Here is a 22,383-nt window from a genome sequence, read left to right on the forward strand (position 1 = left end):
AATTCACAATCAGTTAGTTACAAAATTAAACATGGGTCTATTTATTTTTTTAAAAAAAATTACATAAATCACTATTTTTTCATTTATAACTCAAAAAATTTTTATGAACTTGACAAATGGAGAGTTATTTCAAATGATTAGTATAAAAAATAATTAAACAGGGGCCTATTGAATTTTTTATTTAAAAAAATTACGTAAATCATTATTTTTTCACTTATAACCCTAACAATTTTTTTAAAAAAGTGTTATGTGTAACATCTCTTCATAAAACAAAATCTGGCATAAAAAGCTTACACGGTCTGCTTTGAATTGACTTTTTTTAAAATAGCAGAAGGAATATAATTCTAAAATTTCTGCTTTAGATAGGAAAAAAAAAATTGGGAAAAAATGTCAACCAGTTTAGTTATTTTACATGAAAATAAAAGCTAAGGAAAAATTTTAACTAAAATGATTAAAAAATAGAATGACTACAGGGTCGGAAAACTAAAAAATTAGAATACTTAAAGAAAAAAAATGGCAATTTACGAATTTGAAAACTCTTTATTTTCCATGATAACCTATACAATATTTTTTTACAAAAAAATCTGCAAGTTATAAACACCTTTCAAAATAAATTTACAAAACATTAGAAATGAAAATATTTTCATTTTCTGTAATCGAAATATATAGATGAACAACACATCTACATACATCTAACACTATATATAATCTGTACACATTTAACACCACCATATCTATATAATTTACATACATCTAATATATCGATATACATCTAAAACCAAATGGTTTATTGTAAAAATAAGCAAGGAAATTTCTAAAATTTTTAAAGCGATACAGTTGGTAAACCTTTGTTGCATTAATATACATAAGTTCAAAAAATGTGTAAAAAAAAACAATAGAAACATGCCAATGTTGATTGCCTAATATGAAAATCTTATTTATTAGGCAAATTTCATCTCAATAAAATACTTGCTATTTATATAATAAACTATAAAGACATAAAAATGAGGAAACAGTTACAGTTCTATTGAAATAAGCAATAAAAACAATCCAATTTAAAATAATTATTTTTTCCAGTTACTTACTATATAGACATCACAAAATCCTTGAACCCAAAACTGCCTTATTGCGCTTGCCACAACATGAAAATTATAGGACTCAAAATTAGAATTGGCAACATAAACTAATCCAGCTAAACGACTCAGAATCCAACGATCAATATCAGATTCTTTCAAGCTATGCACCTAGAAACAAATATAGGAAATATGATCATTTATGTTTAAAAACAATTTAAATAAAAAATAAATTTTAAATGAGACTCGTTTTTAAGTTGAACGTTTAATTAAAAATTTTGGGAAAAGTTGTACTATCAGTGAACTTAAAATCAAACAGGCCTAAAGCCATGGTGGCTCAGGAGGACACTATACTATGGGAGAAACTTTTCATCGCAAATTCTCTTTCACTTCCATAAATAATTTAAATCATAGAAAAATGAGTACTCGGTGAACCTAGAGTAAACCATAAAGTTCCAAATACTGAAAAGAAATTTTTAAGTATCAAAATTAAAACAAATTATGAGACAATAACTTAGGACTTAAGCAATGGGGAAGTTTACATTCAATAATTTGTTTGCACTTTTATATTTTTGATTTTTTTTCTCTGTAATTGAAATTTCTTGGCTTGTTCTAGGTTTAGCTGAACTAACTTTTTCTCTACTATAAATTAAAAATTAGTAATACAAGTGAAACAGAATTTGGGATGAAAAGTTCCGTCCACAGTATAGCATCCTCTGAAGGAATAGATCACTCGCTACCCAGTGAAGTGATCCAGGTTTGAATCCCAGAGATGGCTGATCAATGCAAATTGTGTTCCTGTCTGGCACTGACCACAGTTCTGACATAAAAATATCCAAGTGATATATTGATCATGGATGAAAATACTCTGGCGGTAGGGCTAACTAGGTGAAATTTTCGTCGCTTTCCTATCTATGTAATGCAAATGCAAGTTAATTCAATCAAAAAGTCCTGCACAAAGATCGCTTTGTCTTAATGCTTGATCCAGAAGTTCTCTTGTCTTACGAGTTAGGTTCACAATTACAAGACTACGGAGTAGAACATTGATAAAGACAAAAATGGGTTGGCTATACAATGCTGGTTATATAAAATATAATAGAGATCTCATCCTTCACAAACAAAATCAACTCTGTGATGACTTTTAATCATTATTTAATTTTTTCATCAAACAGATAGTTAATATTTCTTCTTAGATATATTTTCGATAGATGTAATGAAGTAAGATGTGTGTTCTTTTTGTTGGCACAGTAATATAACGACTATTATAATTAAAAGGAAAGGGAGGAATCACTTGAGAATGGAGGGAATTTCCAGTGGTGATAGAAATTTAGTACATGATACGCATTATGTAATTCACTTTAAATCTAAAAAAATATATTTATTTTCTCTTTTTTAATCAACTTAAAATTTGTCTCATTTTATTATTCAATAACATATATATTCACTTCCTACAATGAGGAATATAAATAATAATGTTAAATATATTGTGTCCAGATGCCTGAAACATGAAGCACTAAATTTAATATTATTTAATTGTGAGTTATAAAGCCAGCTTTCCTTTTATAGTAAGAAAAAATTTAATTACATTAGTGAAAAACCACAAAAAATTAGATCAAATAAATTTTGTAAGCAAAAAAATCTTTGTATTATGTACTGTTCTGTATGTACTATACAGAATCAGATTGAATTCTAACTATAAAATACTTACCTCTTCTGAAGACAGGGGAGTTAAGTGCTCTTTGGGACATTCTTCAATTGCTTTTGTAAACAATCTAAAGCCTTGCCAAATTTTGTTGCAAAAATGTCGACATATTCTAATACTTTTAACATCAATATTGATGCGTTGATCTTTAAGGAAAAAAAAAACAATTGAATAAAACATAAGTATATTACAAATTATAAATGTATAAAAACAGATTCAATTGAGTCGCTCAGAAGCCAATGCAGTTAAGTCCAAAACACAACAATTGAGAAAATTAATGTTTTTTGATACATTAGTTTTTAAAATTCCTGGTTTATTAATTTAATTAGAAAAGTATATAAACTCTTTTTACGAGGTGTAAACTCTGCAAAAAAACAAGATATGTACAGGATGTGTAAATAAAAACGTAAGTATTTATTGAAATAATGGCAGCATCTTAAAAATTTTAGGACTTATACCTTTTGGCAGTTGAAAAAGATAAGAAATTTATGTCTTCTAGTATAAACGAACTTTGATTTTTCTCAATCATCACTAGATACAGTGACTAATAGAAAATAAACTGTTGGATTATTTCAAAAATTGTTTTTTACTTCAAAACTAAAGTGGCACTTTTCTTTGTTTCAGGAAATGAAAAAAAAATTTTAAAAAAATAAAAAATACCACATTTTAAAAAAATACTACAAAAAATACCATACCCCTTTTTTTGGTTAAAAAAATACTACCGTAGTATTAAAAGTACTACGTCTGGCAACCCTGGTTACTATGAATTTCTTGTTTTTCAGTGTTACCAACAAATATCGAAAGAAGAAGAATAATTTAATTTTTATTTCAAAGTTTATGCAAAAAAATATTGATAAAAGGTGGACTTATTCACAATGGCTTCTGAAATTATTATATAATATATTCAGAAGCTATTAAAAAAATTGCTGTCTAACCTAGAAAAAAGTAACTAACGAGTAAATCCTTTAGTAACTAAGAAGATTATTATTTATTTCATCAAAATTTCCAAAAATCAGAAAATATCAAAAAATGGACTTAACCGCATTGGCTTCTGAGTGGCTCAATTAATAGTCAGAACCATCCACATCAGTAATGGATAGGGTAAGGGATCACAAAAAAGCAAAAGTTGAAATCTTTCGAAATAGGGTAAAAATAATGGTCACCACTGGTCACAGACATAGGCATAACGTGTGGGCCCACTTTTTGTTTTTAGAAAGCCGTTCGTTTATTTTAATTTTCATACAGCGAAACATCCAGGAAAAACCTCCTCTATTTATGGCCACTTTTGGGAGGTACAGAATTTTTTCCACAGGCTTTGTGTCGAAGAAACCCCTTAGGAGAGACCATCAAAACCTCTGCTAGCAACCAGGGCACTAAAAACGATGATTTATTTTTAGAGTTGAAAGTTAATTTAGAAAAAAAAAGTCATGGAATACAAACCAGATGATGTTTCCGAATTTTTAAATTTGTAGCTTTATGATATGTTTTAAAAGTTTTTATTGTGTGATATTTTTGAAATACTCTTGAATAAATTATCTTATAAATAAATTTTTTTTAAAATTTTTTTAAGTAAATTTAAAGTACTGTTTGTAAAGAATAAAACTTTTATATGTAAGAAAAATATGATGAGAGAAAATAAAATTAATGGCGTATAACATATTAAAAATAGTTTTTAAAGTGGTAAACTGATACAGAATTATTCAACTCTATTTCATAGCTTATAACATATTTCACGATCAGCAAATGTACGACTTTATTACCGACGTATAAGTCACCCCTCAGATTTTCTTAACATTTTGGGAGTTTGGAAAAGTCAACTTATATAACTGGATATACAGTAATTTTTTATGGCATAATATAGTAAATAAAAACAATTTAGATTTTAAAGAATAAAAAGGTAAATTACTGAAGATTATCAATTAAATTTTTAATTTAATTTAGTTAATTTTAATTTTAATTAATTTTTTAATTATAAAATAATAATAAAAACTGCACAAAAGATTTATGACTTTGAATATCACGTAAAAATAAGGAAAAATGTATAGACTATGAAGACAAAAAGTAGGCTGATTATCATTCATTAATTATTTATTCATTTTAGATCAAATAATAGCAACCAGTGCACACAGATAGAATTGACTTTAAATATCATAAAATAAGAAGAAACAATTTAGGTTTCAAGGAATAAACGATTGAACTATACTTTATATAATATTTTTTTGTTTATTTTCGATAAAATAATCACAACAATAATGCACAACACATTTAAAAAACTTTGAATGTTATAAAAAAATATGCAAAAACAATTTTTGAACCAGCATTTATAATTAAATTATCTACTAATGAAGAATATCACATCTTTATAATAAATAATTTTAAAAAAAACTTACTTCATACAAGAATCTGTGATTGGGTTTTAAAATTGAGTAAATATGAAGTGTGATATTAGATTTTAAAAAAATCATGTGATTATGAATCGCTATTTTGGATTTCAAAATCACTTGAATATGAATTGCGATATTGTATTTGAAAACAGCAAAAATAAAAATTACAAAATTGAGTTTTAAATGGCGTAAATAGGAATCACGAAGCATAGTTTCTAGATTGTTGGAATGAATCGCAAGCATAGTTTTCAAATCACTTATGAACACGAAAATCGGTAAATATGTATACTGTGAATATATATAGCAATTTTAGATTCTTAAATGCATGAATATGAATGGCGAAATTTTATTTTAAACTTACGAAAACATGAATTGTGACATTGGGTTTTAAAAACGCGTAAATACAAATCAAGATGAATAGGAATCGCGATGAACGATTTTTAAATAGCGTAAATACAAATCGCAATGCATTACTTTTGAATTGGATAAATACAAAAAACGATGTTTTATATTACCATCCCGTGAATAGGAATCGGGATATTAGCAGATTCTGGCACTGTTCCAAATATTCAAACGGGCGAAAATTCGCCAAACTAAAAATATTAAATTGGCGTTAGAATCCCGTGCATGTAAATGTCTCGTTAAAGGGATTTTGCAAAAATTCCAATACTTGGTCGGAAGCCGTGGTAGCTCAAGGGATAGAGCGTTCGCCTTCCAATGAGATGAATCGGGTCGAAACCCAGCAATGGCTGATCAATACGAATTCTGCATCCGGCTCGCACCAACCACAATGCTAATGTAAAATATCCTCCGTGGTAGACAGTTCCCTTGCCTTTAGGCTAACTGTAGGAGGTTTTCGTGGCTTTTCTCTCCAAGGAACACAAATGCGAGTTAGTTCCATCAAAAAAAAAGTCCTCCACAAAGACAAATATCTCCAAATACTTGATTCAGAAGTTCTCTTGTCTTCTAGATTGGTTTCAAAGTTACAGAGTTGAACATTAGTAATCGCAAACCCAAAAAATTAGGTCAGCAGTTCAACGATGGTTATAAAATAATTATTTGGATTATAAGTGTTTGATTCGCGGAGGTCTACGAAACAATGGTCTTGAGATAAGCAGAATTCTGCGATATTTGAGCAAAAATCACATGCCCTACTTTAGTTTTTAGACCTGGAAAAATAATAAGAAAAACCTGAAATACAGTCACCCCTGGATTTAGACTTCTAAGAATGATAAACCAAACTACTTTATACATCTTTTGTTAAATTTCAAATAAATAGTTGATAAATGATTTTCATTAAATAATAACAGATACAACTAACTTTGAATGTCATGTGATAGCAAGGAAAAACGTAAACCATCTGTTCCACATTCTGGAATTCCATTAGGGAAATGCTGTTTGTATCCACTCACAACAGACTTCAATTCTTCTGGAGATAAACTATCTTGATTATTTTGAACTCTTTGCAGAAGATCCTAAAAATATGTGACTAAGTATTTATTTTAAACAAAGACTAAAATCCAGTTTGAAAGAAATAAAACTTGAAAAAATTATTTGTGTGGTTGACTTTATAAATTAGATGAAATTAACAGTAAAAAGAATTCAATATTTTTAACAAAAAAATTGTTTATAGCACACATTTAAATATTTAATTATTTTACATTTGCTGTCTCAAATAAATTCAATAAAGAACATTTTGTGGTAATTCAAAATGGTCTTGAATAAGAATTTGACTTACAGTACATATAAGGGAACAATTGAGACACATTTATTCCTGTTTGTTATTCTAAAACAATTTTTTTCGAAATTTGTACATGTAACATTCAATTTTGTATCCCTTTTTTGATAGCAAATATTCAAGCTAAGAAATATTAAAAAATAATCAAATATTTGCAATTTTGTAATTCTTTAATGCTTGTTTATTTCCTCTAAAAAAATTAAGTACATCAAAAATATGTTCTCTTCTTTTGAAATTACATCAATGCTTCACGAGTGTGCAACGTGCATGCGAAAATGTGACCAAAGTGATTAAATATCAATTTTTCCTAATAGCTAATTTAATTATTAGTCACTTGGGATTCTAAATACATAAATTCTGTTAACTCAGAGTCATTTGTACAATTCGAAAAATTTGTTGTGTTAAAACCGTGTCTCTTTTCTAAATTAACATTAAAAGTAGTTGACAGGAATTGATACAAACTAATGTTTTTTTGTATTGTACTACTCACTACACTACTTTTTTTTAAAAAACTAGTACCCTACACTACAAACAACAAAAAAAAGTAGCAACTACAGTAGTTTCACTACTTATTGTGCACTACATTTGACCACTGCTTTCAAGCACAATAGATTCAAAGCATCAAACGATTTGAATACCTCTAAAGAGACACCATAAATGACATCCAAAGGGTCGATAGTGTTGCCAAGAGATTTTGTCATCTTTCTTCCCTGTGAATCACAGACCATCCCATGCAAGAGAACCTACACAATCAAAATAACAATCAGGAAAGTATTGGATCAAACTTCATTGTTTACAAACAAAAAGAGTTCCTTTATCCTTCATAATAGGTAAATTTGTTTTTATACATATTTATATCAGTTGGGATAATTTTTAGAGAAGTTAAATTTTATTCATAGATCCATCTTTCCATGATGTCAGCAAAAGAGGCATTTCTACTTCAAGAAAGTGACACTGGCTAAAAATAAAATCGTTTGTATAAATCATGTACCTACGATAGGAGCGTACAGCTTTTTTGAGTGAAGGGTCACTTGCACAGCACGTAGATCAACGAAGTGCTGCACACATATTTAGTCATATTCGCGGTAAATATGATAATTTTTACCTAAACATTAGAGTTCTAAGCACCAAATATTTTATCAGTAAACTTTATAACATAATTGCAGAAAATTAAATACTTTTAATTATTTGCATTTATTTAAAACTCAAAAAAATTATGCATTTAAATATATATATATATATATATATATATATATATATATATATATATATATATATATATAAATTAGGAAGGGAGATAAAAATTCTGACTAAAAAGAAGCTTACAGAATGAAAGTTCAAAAATAAAATATTCATTTTATACAGTAATATAAATTTGAATTAAATATTTTCATTCATAATTTAAATAATTTTAATTAAAAAAAATTTATAATGTTTAAACAAAGACCAAATCTTACTATATATAAAATTCTAATGATGGTGTCGCAGTTTTCCATTGTTGTCGGCGCATTTTTATTGGCCGGAAAATCACGTGGTAGGATCCAGTTTTCCCCCATTCATTTCTATATTGTTTAGGTTGTCATCAGCATAAAATTAACAAAAGTCGTAAAGGTATTGTTTTCCTTAAAATATTTTTGTATCCCTAATTTAAAGTTATTTTCCAGTAATATATTAGCGAAAATTTTAAATTATGGTTCAGAACTCATCAAATTTGTTTGAACAATATAATGCATTAAGAATATAAAGGTTATTTAAAAAAATGATAATTAAAAAAATCACTTCTGTTCACCAAGAGATCTAAATGTTTATAATACTAATAGACAGTAATATAAGGCGCAAGAGCGTAAGTAAACAGAATTCCTTTTAGTACATAAGATGTTAAGTGAATATTTTTAACTTCAGTAGAAAAACTGGGGTAGACTATACTTGAGGGTGCCCCCGCCAAGTTGTGATCGCGATTGATTGCCAAGCTAGGCGATGTTGAAAACCAATCGTGATTCTGATTGGTTTAGATTTTAATCGTGATTCTGATTAGTTTAGAATTTAGCGTTGTTTTTAAATGAATTTTTAAATGTAATTTCAAAGATCCGTTAGTTCTACTTTGGATACCAGCTGGTAAGGTTATTTTTGCTTCTGGTACTAAAAATGAATACTGTCAATAAGATAAATCTTAAGTTTCTGTACGATTTTAATAACAATGAAAAAAAACAGTGATTGACTGGTGTATGAAGGAAGGTTTAGCTAGTAATAGATACAAATGTCCTGTTTGTGGGTTACCACGGCATTATGGGCAAACAAGTATGGTGCCAAACATAAGTTGCCAATTTCGCCAAGGGGCACCCTCAAGTATATTTTTCCCGAAAAACTGTTTTCTGCCAAGGAAAAACAATTATTGCGAAGCAATCATTGGGGTTGGTGAGCGGTAGCGAACAGGGGGCTTTGCCCCCTAGTTAAAAGAAATTCTTTTATTGTATTCAGAAGTTTCCGTGAGCCACACATCAACAGTCGGCAGGCTGGCATGTGGCCCTCAGGACATAGGTTGTGCATGTCTAACCTTACAAATGTGGGTTACACTTTTGCCTTACGAAGAACTATTTTCATGCATACTGAACTTGATACAATATGTTTAGCATACTTATGACGCTATAAATGTGCAACACACTATAAATTTAATATTTACAGCAATAAAGTGCTTTCACAAACACAGGACTTCTTATTTTTGAGTCTTTATTAAAAATTTCAAATAAAAACAATTTATGATAAAATAGTGAATTCAAAAAATAAAAAATTTAAAAATATACAGAGCTCTTGTTTTTTAAACCAAACCAAGGCTGAGTTTTAAATGTCAAAAACTGGTTAACGCTTCAAAAAATTGTCAAAAAAAACCGAGACTAACAGTCATGATATTCATGTAATTTCATAATGTATTTAAAACATCCATTTAAAATGCAGATATACAAATAAATTACATGCTAATACATAACTAACATATCATTAACAGTAATTTTATTTAAGTAGAAATTTGAGCACAAGAAACAAATTTTCTTTTTATCTTCTGTTATCTTTGGAGGTCTCATTTTATTTGAGAGCTCTCATATTCCTAAGGACTTCTAAAATAAAGTTTACAAAATAATGCTCTTTAAATTTTAAAGTTACAACAAAACTGCATTAAATTCAAATCACAACGTAAGATTATACAATAAACAGAATAGACAAAAGAATATAAATTGCTACAGAAAGCATAAATTTTAATATAATGTGCAAGTTTTTGAAACAGAGCACATGATATGAGGGTTTTATCAGTGGATAAAATCATCAAAAACTGGTACATGTCAAAAGCTCCGTGCTTTTAACATCTATACTGATTTTCAATGTCTACACACTCGAAATAAAACAGACAGTAAGTAAAAAAAAAGACAGTACAACTCATAATGGCGTTAACATACCTCATGAAAAGGGAGTTTTCCAGAGATGTGGTGACACAGCATAACCATTCTTGCCACCCAAAAGAATAATATATCAAATCCAGTCTCCATTAAATTTAAGGGATACAACTTCTGAAGCTGGCTCTCCTATAACACATGATATAAATGGATTTACTATAACAAAAATAACAATTTCTACTAAACAAACAGATTGTTGAATCAGTTCATCAAAGATAGAGGAACAAGTACAACAAATACTCAATTTCACGCAACTTGAGGAGGGTACTAGTTTTGTACTTTTCTAATCAATCATAATAATAAAATTCAGCACTCTATTTTTTCCGAACTGCAATAATTTATACAAGAAGCTATTTTTACGCAATAAAATAAAATTTTAACAAAAAGTAATTGCGATATATGCTAGGAATATTTATTTCACGCCTCATTATAGGCATATTAGTGTTACTTTTAGTTTGATTTTAATATTTCCTGAGTTTATTGCAGACAGATGCAACAAACATTAATTACTCCAAGTTATTATTTTTTTGCCAAAATAAACTCTTATTACGATTCCAAGTACACACTGACCAGTGGAAGCTATGAATATTAACATTAACAGAGTTGGATAAAAATGTTTAATATGTAAAGCACACATATTTTGAGCAATAAAATGAACAATGGTTAACAATAAAAAATGACTAAAATGAACAAAGATAAATAAAAAATGGATATTTCAGGCAATGGTAAACAATAAACTATAGTAAAAAATAAACAATAGATACAATGAACAATGGTATGTAATAAACAATAGATATAATAAATAATAATAAACTATTAATGATGATAAACTATAAACAATGAACAATGGTGAACAGAAAACAATGTAAAGCAATAAACAATGTGAAGCAATATAATGAATATAATGAAGAATGATAAATAATAATAAACAATGGTATACAATAAACAATGGATACAATGGTATACAATAAACAATAGATACAATAACAATAGATACAATAAATGATGATAAACAATAAACAATGCATACAAACCTGAGAAGGCCATCCTAGAGAAGTCAGTGGATACAGAGCAGAGGAAAACCATGTATCAAGAACATCATTATCTGAAAATAATATAACTCTCTTCAATATTGGAAATAACAAGAATTTCATAAACATCTGCCATAAAAAAAAAGCTTTATGTATTAAATTTTACGGACAATTGAAGAAAAGTAGACAAATAGAATTTTAACAACAAATAAAATAATAAGGAACAAGAGGTTAAAGTAGACAATTTTTAGAAATTTGCCAAAAATAATCGCGAATTATTGTTGCGAACACATAGTATTTTTTTAAAACATATAAATGTTTATCTTAATTTTAAATGACACAAAAGCTAATTAGGATATTTATTTTATAACAATGCTTTTCCCTATATTCAGTTTAAAAAAAACTGTTTTTACCCAGACCAGCTTCACGACATGGGCGAGGAACAAACCATAAAACTAATTAAAAAAATTCATTTAATTTACTCTTCCATATGTTATATATACTTATTTACTCTTACAATTAAAATTAAAATGGAACTAACTTTAAATTAACTAATTGTACATAAATGATTCTTAAGCAAATAATCCTAAATAAAATATATGTTAAATAACTTCCAACCAAAATAAATATTAATTTATAATAAACAACTGAAATACATTGCAATTAAGTAAAAAAAACTATTTCAAAAACAAGTTACCACACTAGAAACATATTTCTCAAATTTATTCAGTAGAAAAAAAATGCATTAATTAACAAGTTTGGTTATTATTATAGAAAATAATTTGAGAAATCAATATGCAATGCCAGACAAGAGGCATAAAAAATTACAAAAACTATTCATGTAATATTTATTACAAAGTTATTGATTGCAACTACATTTTGCCTATCTCAGTATCATATAATAGCGTTCAAACAGCATGTGGTAAATAGCTACAAAGGTAGAATTTAAGAAAATAAACGAATAAAATTTTCTATGGACCAGTGACAAAAAGTTACTGGTACAAATCTTTATAGCAAAATTACCCTGTATCATTATAAAAATTACAATAAAATAATAATATAAAAATAACTTTACCTTGAACAGCTTCAAGTGAAAGACTTTCTAAGTTGTATTTCTGGCTAGCTTTCTGAATAGCTTCATTTTTATCAGTCGCTGCCACCCAATACACTTTTTCCTAAGATTCACAAAATAAAATTCATGAGCTCAAAATCAATTCAGAAATTAAACTTATATACACTGAGTGGCCAAATTATTATGACCGCCCCTTCAGTACGCTGTTGGGTCACCTTTTGCGCGTATTACTGCCTTAATTCGTCTGGGCATGGATTCTATGAGATGTTGGTAGGTGGTAGAAGATATGCCAGACCATGCTCGCTGAACTGCACTTGCCAATTCCTGCAAATTTGATGGTACTGGATCCATCTGTCTGAGCACCCGTTCAATTTCATCCCACAAATTCTCAATTGGATTGAGATCTAGGGATTGTGCTGGCCAACGAAGCAAGTTAAATTCTCCGTCATGCTCTTCGAACCATCTGAGGACAATGCCAGCTTTATGACAAGGAGCGTTGTCCTGCTGGAAGCATCCATCCCCGCCAGAGTGCACCATTGACATAAACGGATGTACTTGATCTGCGATGATACTTAAATACCCTTGGGCACTTAGGCGTTGTGGTACAGGAATTAAAGGACCCATACAATACCAAGAGAACATTCCCCATACCACAACGTTGCCACCACCAGCTTGAAGTGTCGTGGCAATGCAGTTGGGGTCCATGCTTTAGTGCTGTTTTCTCCATATTCTCATCCTGCCACCTGCGCGATGCATTTGAAATCGTGATTCATCGGACCACATGACCCTCTTCCAGTCATCTACTGTCGAATGTTTGTGCTCATTTGCAAATTGGAGACGTCTGCGCTTATTTAAAGCAGGCAGTAGAGGCTTACGAACAGGTTGTCTACTTCCATACCCTTTACGGCGCAATGTGCGTCGAACAGTCCGTTCAGAGACGTTCACAGTTGCTCCTTGATTAACATCACTTGCGATTTGTTGCACTGATGCTCTCCTGTTGTGCTGCACACCCTTGCCGGCCTTCTCTCTGATCGAGAATTCAGTACCATGTGACGACCACAAGTCTGACGTTGAGACCCGGTTTTTTGCTTGATTGTCCATTCCTTGTACACATTAACAACTGCTACTCTGGAACACTTCACAAGTGCAGCCGTTTTGCTGATACTCGTTCCGACACATCTCGCAACCACAATCATTCCACGTTGAAATTCAGTTAAATCACTTTTCTTTCCCATGTCTGAGCAAGCAACACAGTATAACAGATGACTCACTTGTCCAGCATTCCCGTGTTATAGTGCTCTTGCCCTCCAGCGGCATCGCTGTGACGCAATAACTTATTTGCATAAAACTCTGAGGTGGTCATAATAATTTGGTCACTCAGTGTATATTCCAACTGTCACGCTCTAAAAAATTGTGAGATACATTTTAACTGTGCATTATTCAAATATAAAAGCTTATTGGGTTGATAGTAAGATGAAATGAAAAAACTAAGAATTTGTTTTCAAAACTTTTAGCCATCAGCATTTTTGAAACAAATGATGGTAATTCTTTTAATGGGCATTAAAAATAATACCATTTTTAAAAACTAAACATACTATCAGAAAAAATTCAAAATCCAAAGATACAGAGTGGCAACAAATATTTTGAAAATAAATTCCCTGATTTTATTCAGACTAATGTGAGGAAACTTTTCCTGATTTTTGTAACTTTTGTTACAAAATTTATCATTAATATTTTAGTTCTGTCTTATTTGTGTACTATGCACACAAAAAAGGGAACACATTGAATAGATTTTGATCTAAAAGAACGGATTTCACATACTAAGACTCAATTTTGAAGGTTTGAGGACCTAACCATTAAATATGCTAATTAATTTGTGCCAACAACATTTTCAGTTACAACTCAAAATGTAAGGAGTAGCTGAAATTTTTTATTTTATTTATAACTGTCGTTGCACAGCCGACCCAATTTTGGGTTTACAACTACTAATATACAATTCCGTAGTCTTGTAATTTTAAACCAAACCCAGAATACAAGAGAACTCCTGTAACAAGCATTGGTAGAAATTTGCCTTTGTGAAGGACTTTTTTGATGGAACCAACCAGCATTTGTGTTACATGAAGAGGAAAACCACGAAAATCTCCCTTGGTAAACCTGACGGAAAGGGGACTCTAACCCAAGATCCCGATACTACTGAGGATATTTTATGTCAAAATTGTGGTCAGGGTGAGCAGGGTGCAGAATTCGCATCAATCAGCCATCACTGGGACTAGAATCTGGTTAACCTTATTGGAAGGCGAATGCTCTATCCCCTGAGCATCCACCGGTCAGTAGTAGTAGCTGCGATTTGGAAAATATGGTCCCAATAGTTTGATCAGGAGAGCAGTCAAAAGCTTGGTTCCTTTAATGTTAATTTTACCTTTTGTGTATTTCGCCAGATCTTTTGAACTTTTTAAGGGGGTCAAAATATTTTGGCCCCCTTAAAAAGAAAAATTATAAAATACATTTATCCAGAGATTGTTTGTTGTTCCACTGTTTGTCTATTCATACAAAAAATAATTTTTACAATTCAATTTTTTAATTAGTCTATTTAGCAGTAGTAGAAAAAATTTTGAGTTGCAAGATACATACATTTGCATCGTTTAAAGAATATATTTTTAAATGGTTAAATACAAAATTTTAATCCAATCAATTGAATAATTTCTAGGTCACTCACTTCTGAAAAAGTTGTACAGTAAAAAATTTGATTTTTTGAAAACTATTCAAGCAATTTTTCTTCCTTTTGCTTTTTTGCACACTATACATAGAATAAATTTCAAAACACTTTCATCCATTAAATTTAAAATTAAAATTTTTTTAAAATAAAAATTATTAAAAAAATAAAGTAAACAGACGTATTGTGAGAAAAATTTTTCCTAATTTCCATTTTCTGTAGTAACCTCGAATAGGCACTTGATATGGGCCTCAGAAACAGTTTTGTGAATTAAAAACTTTTTAAAGGCTTTAATGACAACCCAGAAAAATATTTAATTTTTCAAAATTAAGATGCACAATTATAAAATTATCACAGTTAATCTTGATAACTGGAAGAAAAAGCATGTCATTTTGAAATTATTTTTAATTGAAATAATAATATTAATTTAAACAATTATTGACAGTTATGATTCAGTCAAATATGACAATTAAAACTTTCACAGCAACAGATGTTTTTTTAAAAAATAGTTTTAAAAACAATATTACTTCAGGATTGCTTTTTGGAGATACTTTATACGCAGGGATTTGATGACCCCACCAGAGTTGTCTAGATATACACCAGTCTCTAAAAAGGAACATAAATATATTAATTTTACAGTTCAAGGGTGATGAGCAATATAACAACAAGCCAAATTTTCAAATTGCTATGGACATTTTAGGTTAAAAAAACACCATGTGGTGCTTTGCATTGTGCTCTTATCATGTAAACTTGCAAAATACCTAACTGAAAATAGAATATTAAGAACTGTCTGATGAAAGATTTCCCCTTTGTATTAAATGTGGATTATATCTTTATATTGCCCTGACCCTCAAATTTAAATAAAAAATTGTAACAATAAAAATTATTGTTATTATTTTAGTTGTGAAGTTTATTTATGCTAGAAAAATGCAGGTAAATGTTTTATATTTATCAATCAAAGCTTTATCAGAGTCATGGTGGCTCAGGGGACAGAGCCTTCGAATGAAGTGAACCAGGTTCAAATCCCAGAGATGACTGATCAATACAAATTCTGCACCCAGCTCGCGCCAACCACAGTGCGGATGCAAAATATCATCAGTTCTATGCAGATCATGGGTTAGAGTCCCCTTGCTCTTGGGCTAACCATGGGAAGTCTTTGTGGATTTAATCTCCATAAAAATCAAATACGGGCTAGTCTCATCAAAAATTCTTCAACAAAGGCAGGTTTGTCCCAATACTTGATCTAAGAGTTCTCTTCTCTTCTGGATGGGTTCAAATTTACATGGTTACTGAGTTGAACATTAGTAGTTGTAAACCCAAAATTGGATTGACTGTTCAGCAATGGTTATAAAAAAAGCTTTATCAAGTTATAGTTTAAATTGCATAGTTCATTCATTTTAAAGAAATGGAAGCATGTAATTTTGTGTTCTAATACAGTTATTCAATTAAATTTATATATAATCATTTAAATAAAATCAAATATGCTTTTTTTTATGATAAACATATTCTCCACACAATTTTATAAAAAAATTTTGTTATTATTTAACTAAATTTACATTTTCTTCAGCATTTTTTTAGCATGATTTAAACATGTTAATTATTTTTTTGACTCATACTTATGTTTCCTACAATAGAACAAAATGTTTCATAACTTACTTAAGATTTTTAAACCATTCATTCCAAACTTTCTCTTGATGTTCAGGAACAAAATTTAACTTTCCATCCTTAACAAACTAAAAAAAAATAAACATAAGAACGTTGAATGGGAAATAAATGTTTAAGTAAGAACAAAGAGTATATTTCAAAGAGTTGTATAAAAATTTAATTAACTTGTAAATGTCAATATCAAAATTTATTTTTCATTTATTAAATATTTTAACTGCTTCTCAGTAACCAAATTTCACAATGATTGGCAATGTAAGAGTGTTAACAAAAAGTTAAAAATCGATGAAAAACTTATCTAATGACAACAGATTTGATAGCATAGTTGAAGTGAAAGTAACAATTATTCTAGGAAGTAAAATAAAACAGCTGTCGAAACTAAAACACAATTAACTAAACTATTATAATTGTTACTTTTTTGGTAATTTGAAGTGTAAAGCGCTACTTATTTATCTTTTAAAAAAAAATAGTGTAGTGCAATACAAAAATAAGCACTAATTTAAAGCTGGAAAAATTTTTTAAGGTTTGTTTAGTAAAGAAACAAGTTATAACATAATAATTTTTTTAAAATCTGATTGGTGCATATCTCATGCAAGTCGGTCATTGGACGTAAATGTTTCCATTACTGAGCATTTCACATTTAATCTAGCCATAATGAACACTTACAAAAAAATAAGGTGTGTTTGAGGTTATTATGAGGTTGACAGATGTAAAAAAATACACTTGAGGTAGAAAATAGGGACACATTTTGCATTAAAAATAACCTCATTAATAAACCTCCATTTCAACCTCATTTACACCACATAAAACCATCCTCACATATAACTCAGCAATACTTTTAGTTGAGATTGGGTGAAATTATTCACACCTCAAGCATACCTATTCTCTTGAAGTGTAGAAAAAAATAGCCTGTACAGCTCAAAAATAACCTCTCCAAGCTGGTTGCTCTAAAATAGATTACCATCAACCTCAAGTGTGAAGAAAACAACTTCTACACTTTGATTATACATCTTGGGAGGTTGATCTTTTATGTTGATTTTGAAGTCAACTTCAAATAAATCTCAAAGTAGCCTTGACACCTCAAAACAACCTCAAAAACACCTAAAATTTTTGTAAGGGAATCTTTCAAGGTCAGGGTTAAAGGAAATGGAGGAGGCCGAGGAAGAAATGGGTAGATGAGGTTGCAAGAGACCTCAAGACCTTGAAAATAAGGTTCCATTGAGCAAGACATTCGGCTATGAAATAGAATTCTTGCGGCCATAGCCCAACACATTCTGTAGTACAGGGAGTACATAATTATCAAGGTTAACTAAAAATAATAGTTAATAGATAAGGTTGTGCTCTTCCCATGATAATTCTTGCAACTAACCGACAGCCTGTATTATGACATCGCAATTGGAATTTTCTCTATTCGCTGTAACATTCTAGGCAGTCATTATAATATTTAAATTATTTAAATACAACTTCCACTAATGATTTTTACTACGGCTACTCTTTATATATATAATATTCAGGCAGTATCTGAATTAAATATTTATATAATGACTAAATAATAGATTTTAAATGTGTTTATTTATTTCATTAACAAATTTCATTTTCATTAAACTCTTAAAAATAGAAATTTAGAATATTTAAGAATGCATATTCAATTGTAAAACTATTTAAATGAAATTTCATATTTTGACTAATAAAAATGGCATGTATTATGTTGTGATAAATATATGAACAGATCCCAATAACGTACTTTAAAAATGATTTTTCAGTTCAGAGATAGAAAAGAAAATTGGATGTTTCAAAAAGAATTAAAACAAACTTTAAAACGATTCAAAGATTTGCACATAACCTTTGATACAAATTGTAAGATAACAGGAAATTATTCAAATGTTTTTTTTTTCTTTCATGAATGAAGTTTGACAATTAGACCTAAAGTTACAAAAAATAAACATTAGAAGTAGAAATAATTTTTGTGTTAAAATTATTATATAAAAATAGCAATGCTAAATTAACCTTATCCAATTAAAAAAATACAACTGTGTGATTTTCATTTATCATTCACTGAGGGATATTTACGCAGAATTGGAATTAAAAAATCAAACTAAAATTTAATATAAGTAATAAGCTGCACATATTTTTGTGCATAATGAATATTAGTTTTTCTGTTCATGTTATCGCAACTTTTTTTTTCTCTTTGAAAGTTAAAAAATTAATTGACATTTTAAAAATTATCTTAAACTTGTTTGTTCCTGATTTTTTTTCCCTGTACCACTTGGTTCTATTTGATTCGTTTACATTATTTGAAACATAACTTTTGACTTGGAATAACATCTAGCTTCAATTGCTTTTCAGGACGCGAATGGGTAACCTAAAAATTCCCCTCAAAGTCTCTCACAAAATCTTTTTTACTAAAATGCTCGGAGCATAATTTTTTTTAAAAAACGTTGTTGAACAGCTGACCCAATGTTTTGGGTTTTACGACTACAAATCAACTCCATAGCCTTATAATTTTGAACCCAATCCACAAGACAAGGGAAATTCTGGATCAAGTAGTGGGAGAAATTTGCCTTCGTGTAGGACTTTTTGATGGAACTAGCCTGCATTTGCGCAACATGGAGAGGAAAACCACAAAAGCCTCCCACGGTTAACCTGACAGCCGCCTACCACTGAGGATATTTTACTCCAGCACTGTGGTTCGTGTGCACCTGGTGCAGGGTTCGTATCGACCAGCCATTGCTGGGATTCAAACCCGATTTATCTCATTGGGAGGCAAGAACTCTATCCCCTGAGCCACAACGTCTCAGAAAACTACATTTATAATAAATTAATTGTAGTTGAAATTCACTACAAACAAATGTACTTTTTCTAACCTTTAACCTAATTTCGATTAGTAGTCATAATCCTAAATTACAAGAGCACGCCAATACTTAGATACTGGTGCAAATTAAACAACAAAACCAGTTTATATTAAAATACTTGAAGGATTGATGAATTTGGATAAACAAAATGTTTTTTAGAAGAAACACATACAAACCTCAAGAGCTTTCCTTCCCATTTCGGAGCAGTCCAGATACCACTGCTCTTTCAGCCTTGGCTCTACAATATCTCCAGTTCTACTACAAAATGGTATCATAGTAGTGTGAGCTTTTGCTTCTTGGTACAAACCTTTAGCCAAAAGACTTTTACGAAGCAGTTCTCGTACTACCAAACGATGTTTACCCTAAATAAAAATGAGTTATTTATTCAACAAAAATTTACATATCAGTAAAACATATAATTTTAAAAATGTTTTGAAATTCACAATTACTTCGTAAGGCATATTTTTATTTTTTGCATATATTTTATGAAGTTTTACTCTACATGTAAGAAGACAGAAGTCCTTTTATAATAAAATTTGCATGTTTTAGAGAACAAAAATATCGACTACACTAATTTGGTACTTGCACTTCAAGAAGAAAAAGACCTCTCATACCCACACAAGGGACCGATGATGTCAGCGCCAGCTAATCTTTATCAGCAAAATGGCATATCAAAGTTGGGCTAAGTTTATCTGCATGAGTTAGAATGCTAATGAACGATGAGTTAATTAAATACAGAGGTGTATGGCAATATCGAATTAGTTGAAATATAATTTTTCTTATATAATATAATTTATTATATAAGAAATATAATATAATTTACTTTTTGTACTTAACTTAGATTTATTATTTATGTATTTTATTGTAACCGTGATATATTTTTGTTTTGTGTACCTGGCAACTTTGATGCTTTATTAGTTTGTTTATGTTCCACATGACTTCATGACTATCTTTGTGTTAAATCTCTGTGTAAATATAGAGTGAAAAAATTGAAATCTTTGAGAAAGAATCTTTGTGAAAGAATTCAGAATGTGTCACTTAAGAGAATGGATACTTGACGGGCTTGGCTTACTCGAAATAGAATGGAAAGAACATTTGCTAGCGTAAACAAATGCCACATTTCAACAACAACCAGGATCGAGATACCCGCACTACGTCATTTGCAGGTATGTCATTGTCCATTTCAGAAGAAGCTTACTTCCCACCTTTGTGATCAAACAAAATACACCAGTGAGAAAGGCAAAACCCATACTTATTAGCCCTGCTATTATGATGATAGGAATACCAACTCCTACTTCAGTTTTGTGATACCATCTATGATGAGCGCCTAACCAGTGTCGGAAATCATACACAAAAAATTATTTCCAACTGTAGACGATACAGGAAATGTAGCACAAAGGACCCACTACATGTGTAATGCATCCCTGTGCAGTGCATTCACGGCAAATAATCACCATTAAATTCAATTTTCAAAATGATCGTAAATGATTGTGTAAGAATTATGCTCCCCAATATAACATAATAAAAGTTTCCTTATGCTATGTATGTTGGCAATGTCCTGTTATCTTTCCTTATGTTATGTTGGCAACATAAGTTTCCTGAAACGCTATTGTTTAATTTTATTGCCTAATTAAACATAAAGAACTGGAAGAAATTCGAAACAGAAACCAATAGCAAACGAAAAAGTTAATTAGAATAAATGAAGAAAACTCCTTGAACAATTAACATAGTTGTTTAGCACAAAAAAATCTGATAATTAGATCAGAAGTTAACTGGGGTAATTATCATTATTATTATTTTACTGATAGAACACAAACTTTACCTTAAAATTTTCGATGTCTGCACTAACAGTACCATTGTCTTCAAAAACATCTGTAAATTTTAATTTGTGCTTAAGGCCTAAATCAAAGTCTTGAAAATCATGAGCTGGCGTTACTTTCATCACACCTAAACAAAAAATAGTCATCAGTTTTAAATCATCATTACAAAATTTCTTTTATTCATGTTACATTCATACACTTAGTGAAATAAAATAAAAATCAGTCTAAGAATATACAGAAGCATTTAGAAACTGACAAGATTTAAATCACTTGATTGTTTTTAAAAAAATAATTGATTTGACTTTATTGGTTTTTTTAATTGATTTAAATAAATCATAAAGTCAAAAAGATTTTTATACAGTGTTAATTATAAATATATTCTTTAGACTGCGATTTTTTTTAAAATCTGATTTCATTGAAAATAAGAGATTTTATCCAAAAAAATAATGAAAGGAAAATGCATATAAATTATTATGTTTGAAAATTGACTAATAAAAGATAGAAAGGCTAAAAGTAGATAAGATTGGCATGAAACTTATAAATTAGAATTTTCCATTAACTATCTGTAACTAATTTGCTAATAAGAAACATCTTATTTATGTAACAACTATAACCATTTATTTTATTTTCAATTACGAAAGACTTCTTTTAAAACTTAGTAAATATGTAGTTAGAGTATATCAATAATAAAGAAAAGCTTGTTCTATTTAGAGAAGCTTAAATTAATTTCAATAATTGAATAATAATTTTCAATAATTGAATAATAGTTGTACAAATTTTAGTTAGAAATATTACTATTTTAGCTTTATAGTATTGTTTTTAAATAATAATAAGTACTGTTAATACATTTTATCAGATGATTTGGCTGGCAAATGTAATAAAGTAAAATAAAA

General features: G+C 29.4%; 1 protein-coding gene across 1 annotated transcript in view; it reads right to left on the minus strand.

The window, feature by feature from the left end:
* The window catches only part of LOC107439216 (valine--tRNA ligase), a 43,958-nt gene that overhangs the window by 9,232 nt on the left and 12,343 nt on the right, over positions 1 to 22,383 (minus strand). The window contains exons 10-20 of the mRNA XM_016051733.3: positions 21,493 to 21,617; positions 19,847 to 20,032; positions 16,813 to 16,889; positions 15,684 to 15,762; positions 12,447 to 12,546; positions 11,375 to 11,445; positions 10,344 to 10,469; positions 7,536 to 7,640; positions 6,481 to 6,634; positions 2,782 to 2,921; positions 1,086 to 1,244 (exon numbers count right to left, since the gene is read on the minus strand). Of these exons, the coding sequence (XP_015907219.1) occupies positions 1,086 to 1,244; positions 2,782 to 2,921; positions 6,481 to 6,634; positions 7,536 to 7,640; positions 10,344 to 10,469; positions 11,375 to 11,445; positions 12,447 to 12,546; positions 15,684 to 15,762; positions 16,813 to 16,889; positions 19,847 to 20,032; positions 21,493 to 21,617 (1,322 nt within the window). The remainder of the gene's footprint in view (positions 1 to 1,085; positions 1,245 to 2,781; positions 2,922 to 6,480; positions 6,635 to 7,535; positions 7,641 to 10,343; positions 10,470 to 11,374; positions 11,446 to 12,446; positions 12,547 to 15,683; positions 15,763 to 16,812; positions 16,890 to 19,846; positions 20,033 to 21,492; positions 21,618 to 22,383) is intronic.

The sequence above is a fragment of the Parasteatoda tepidariorum genome, chromosome 4, assembly GCF_982258835.1.
Source record: "Parasteatoda tepidariorum strain Cologne lab strain chromosome 4, Ptep-v5.0, whole genome shotgun sequence".
In the NCBI taxonomy this organism is placed as follows: domain Eukaryota; kingdom Metazoa; phylum Arthropoda; class Arachnida; order Araneae; family Theridiidae; genus Parasteatoda; species Parasteatoda tepidariorum.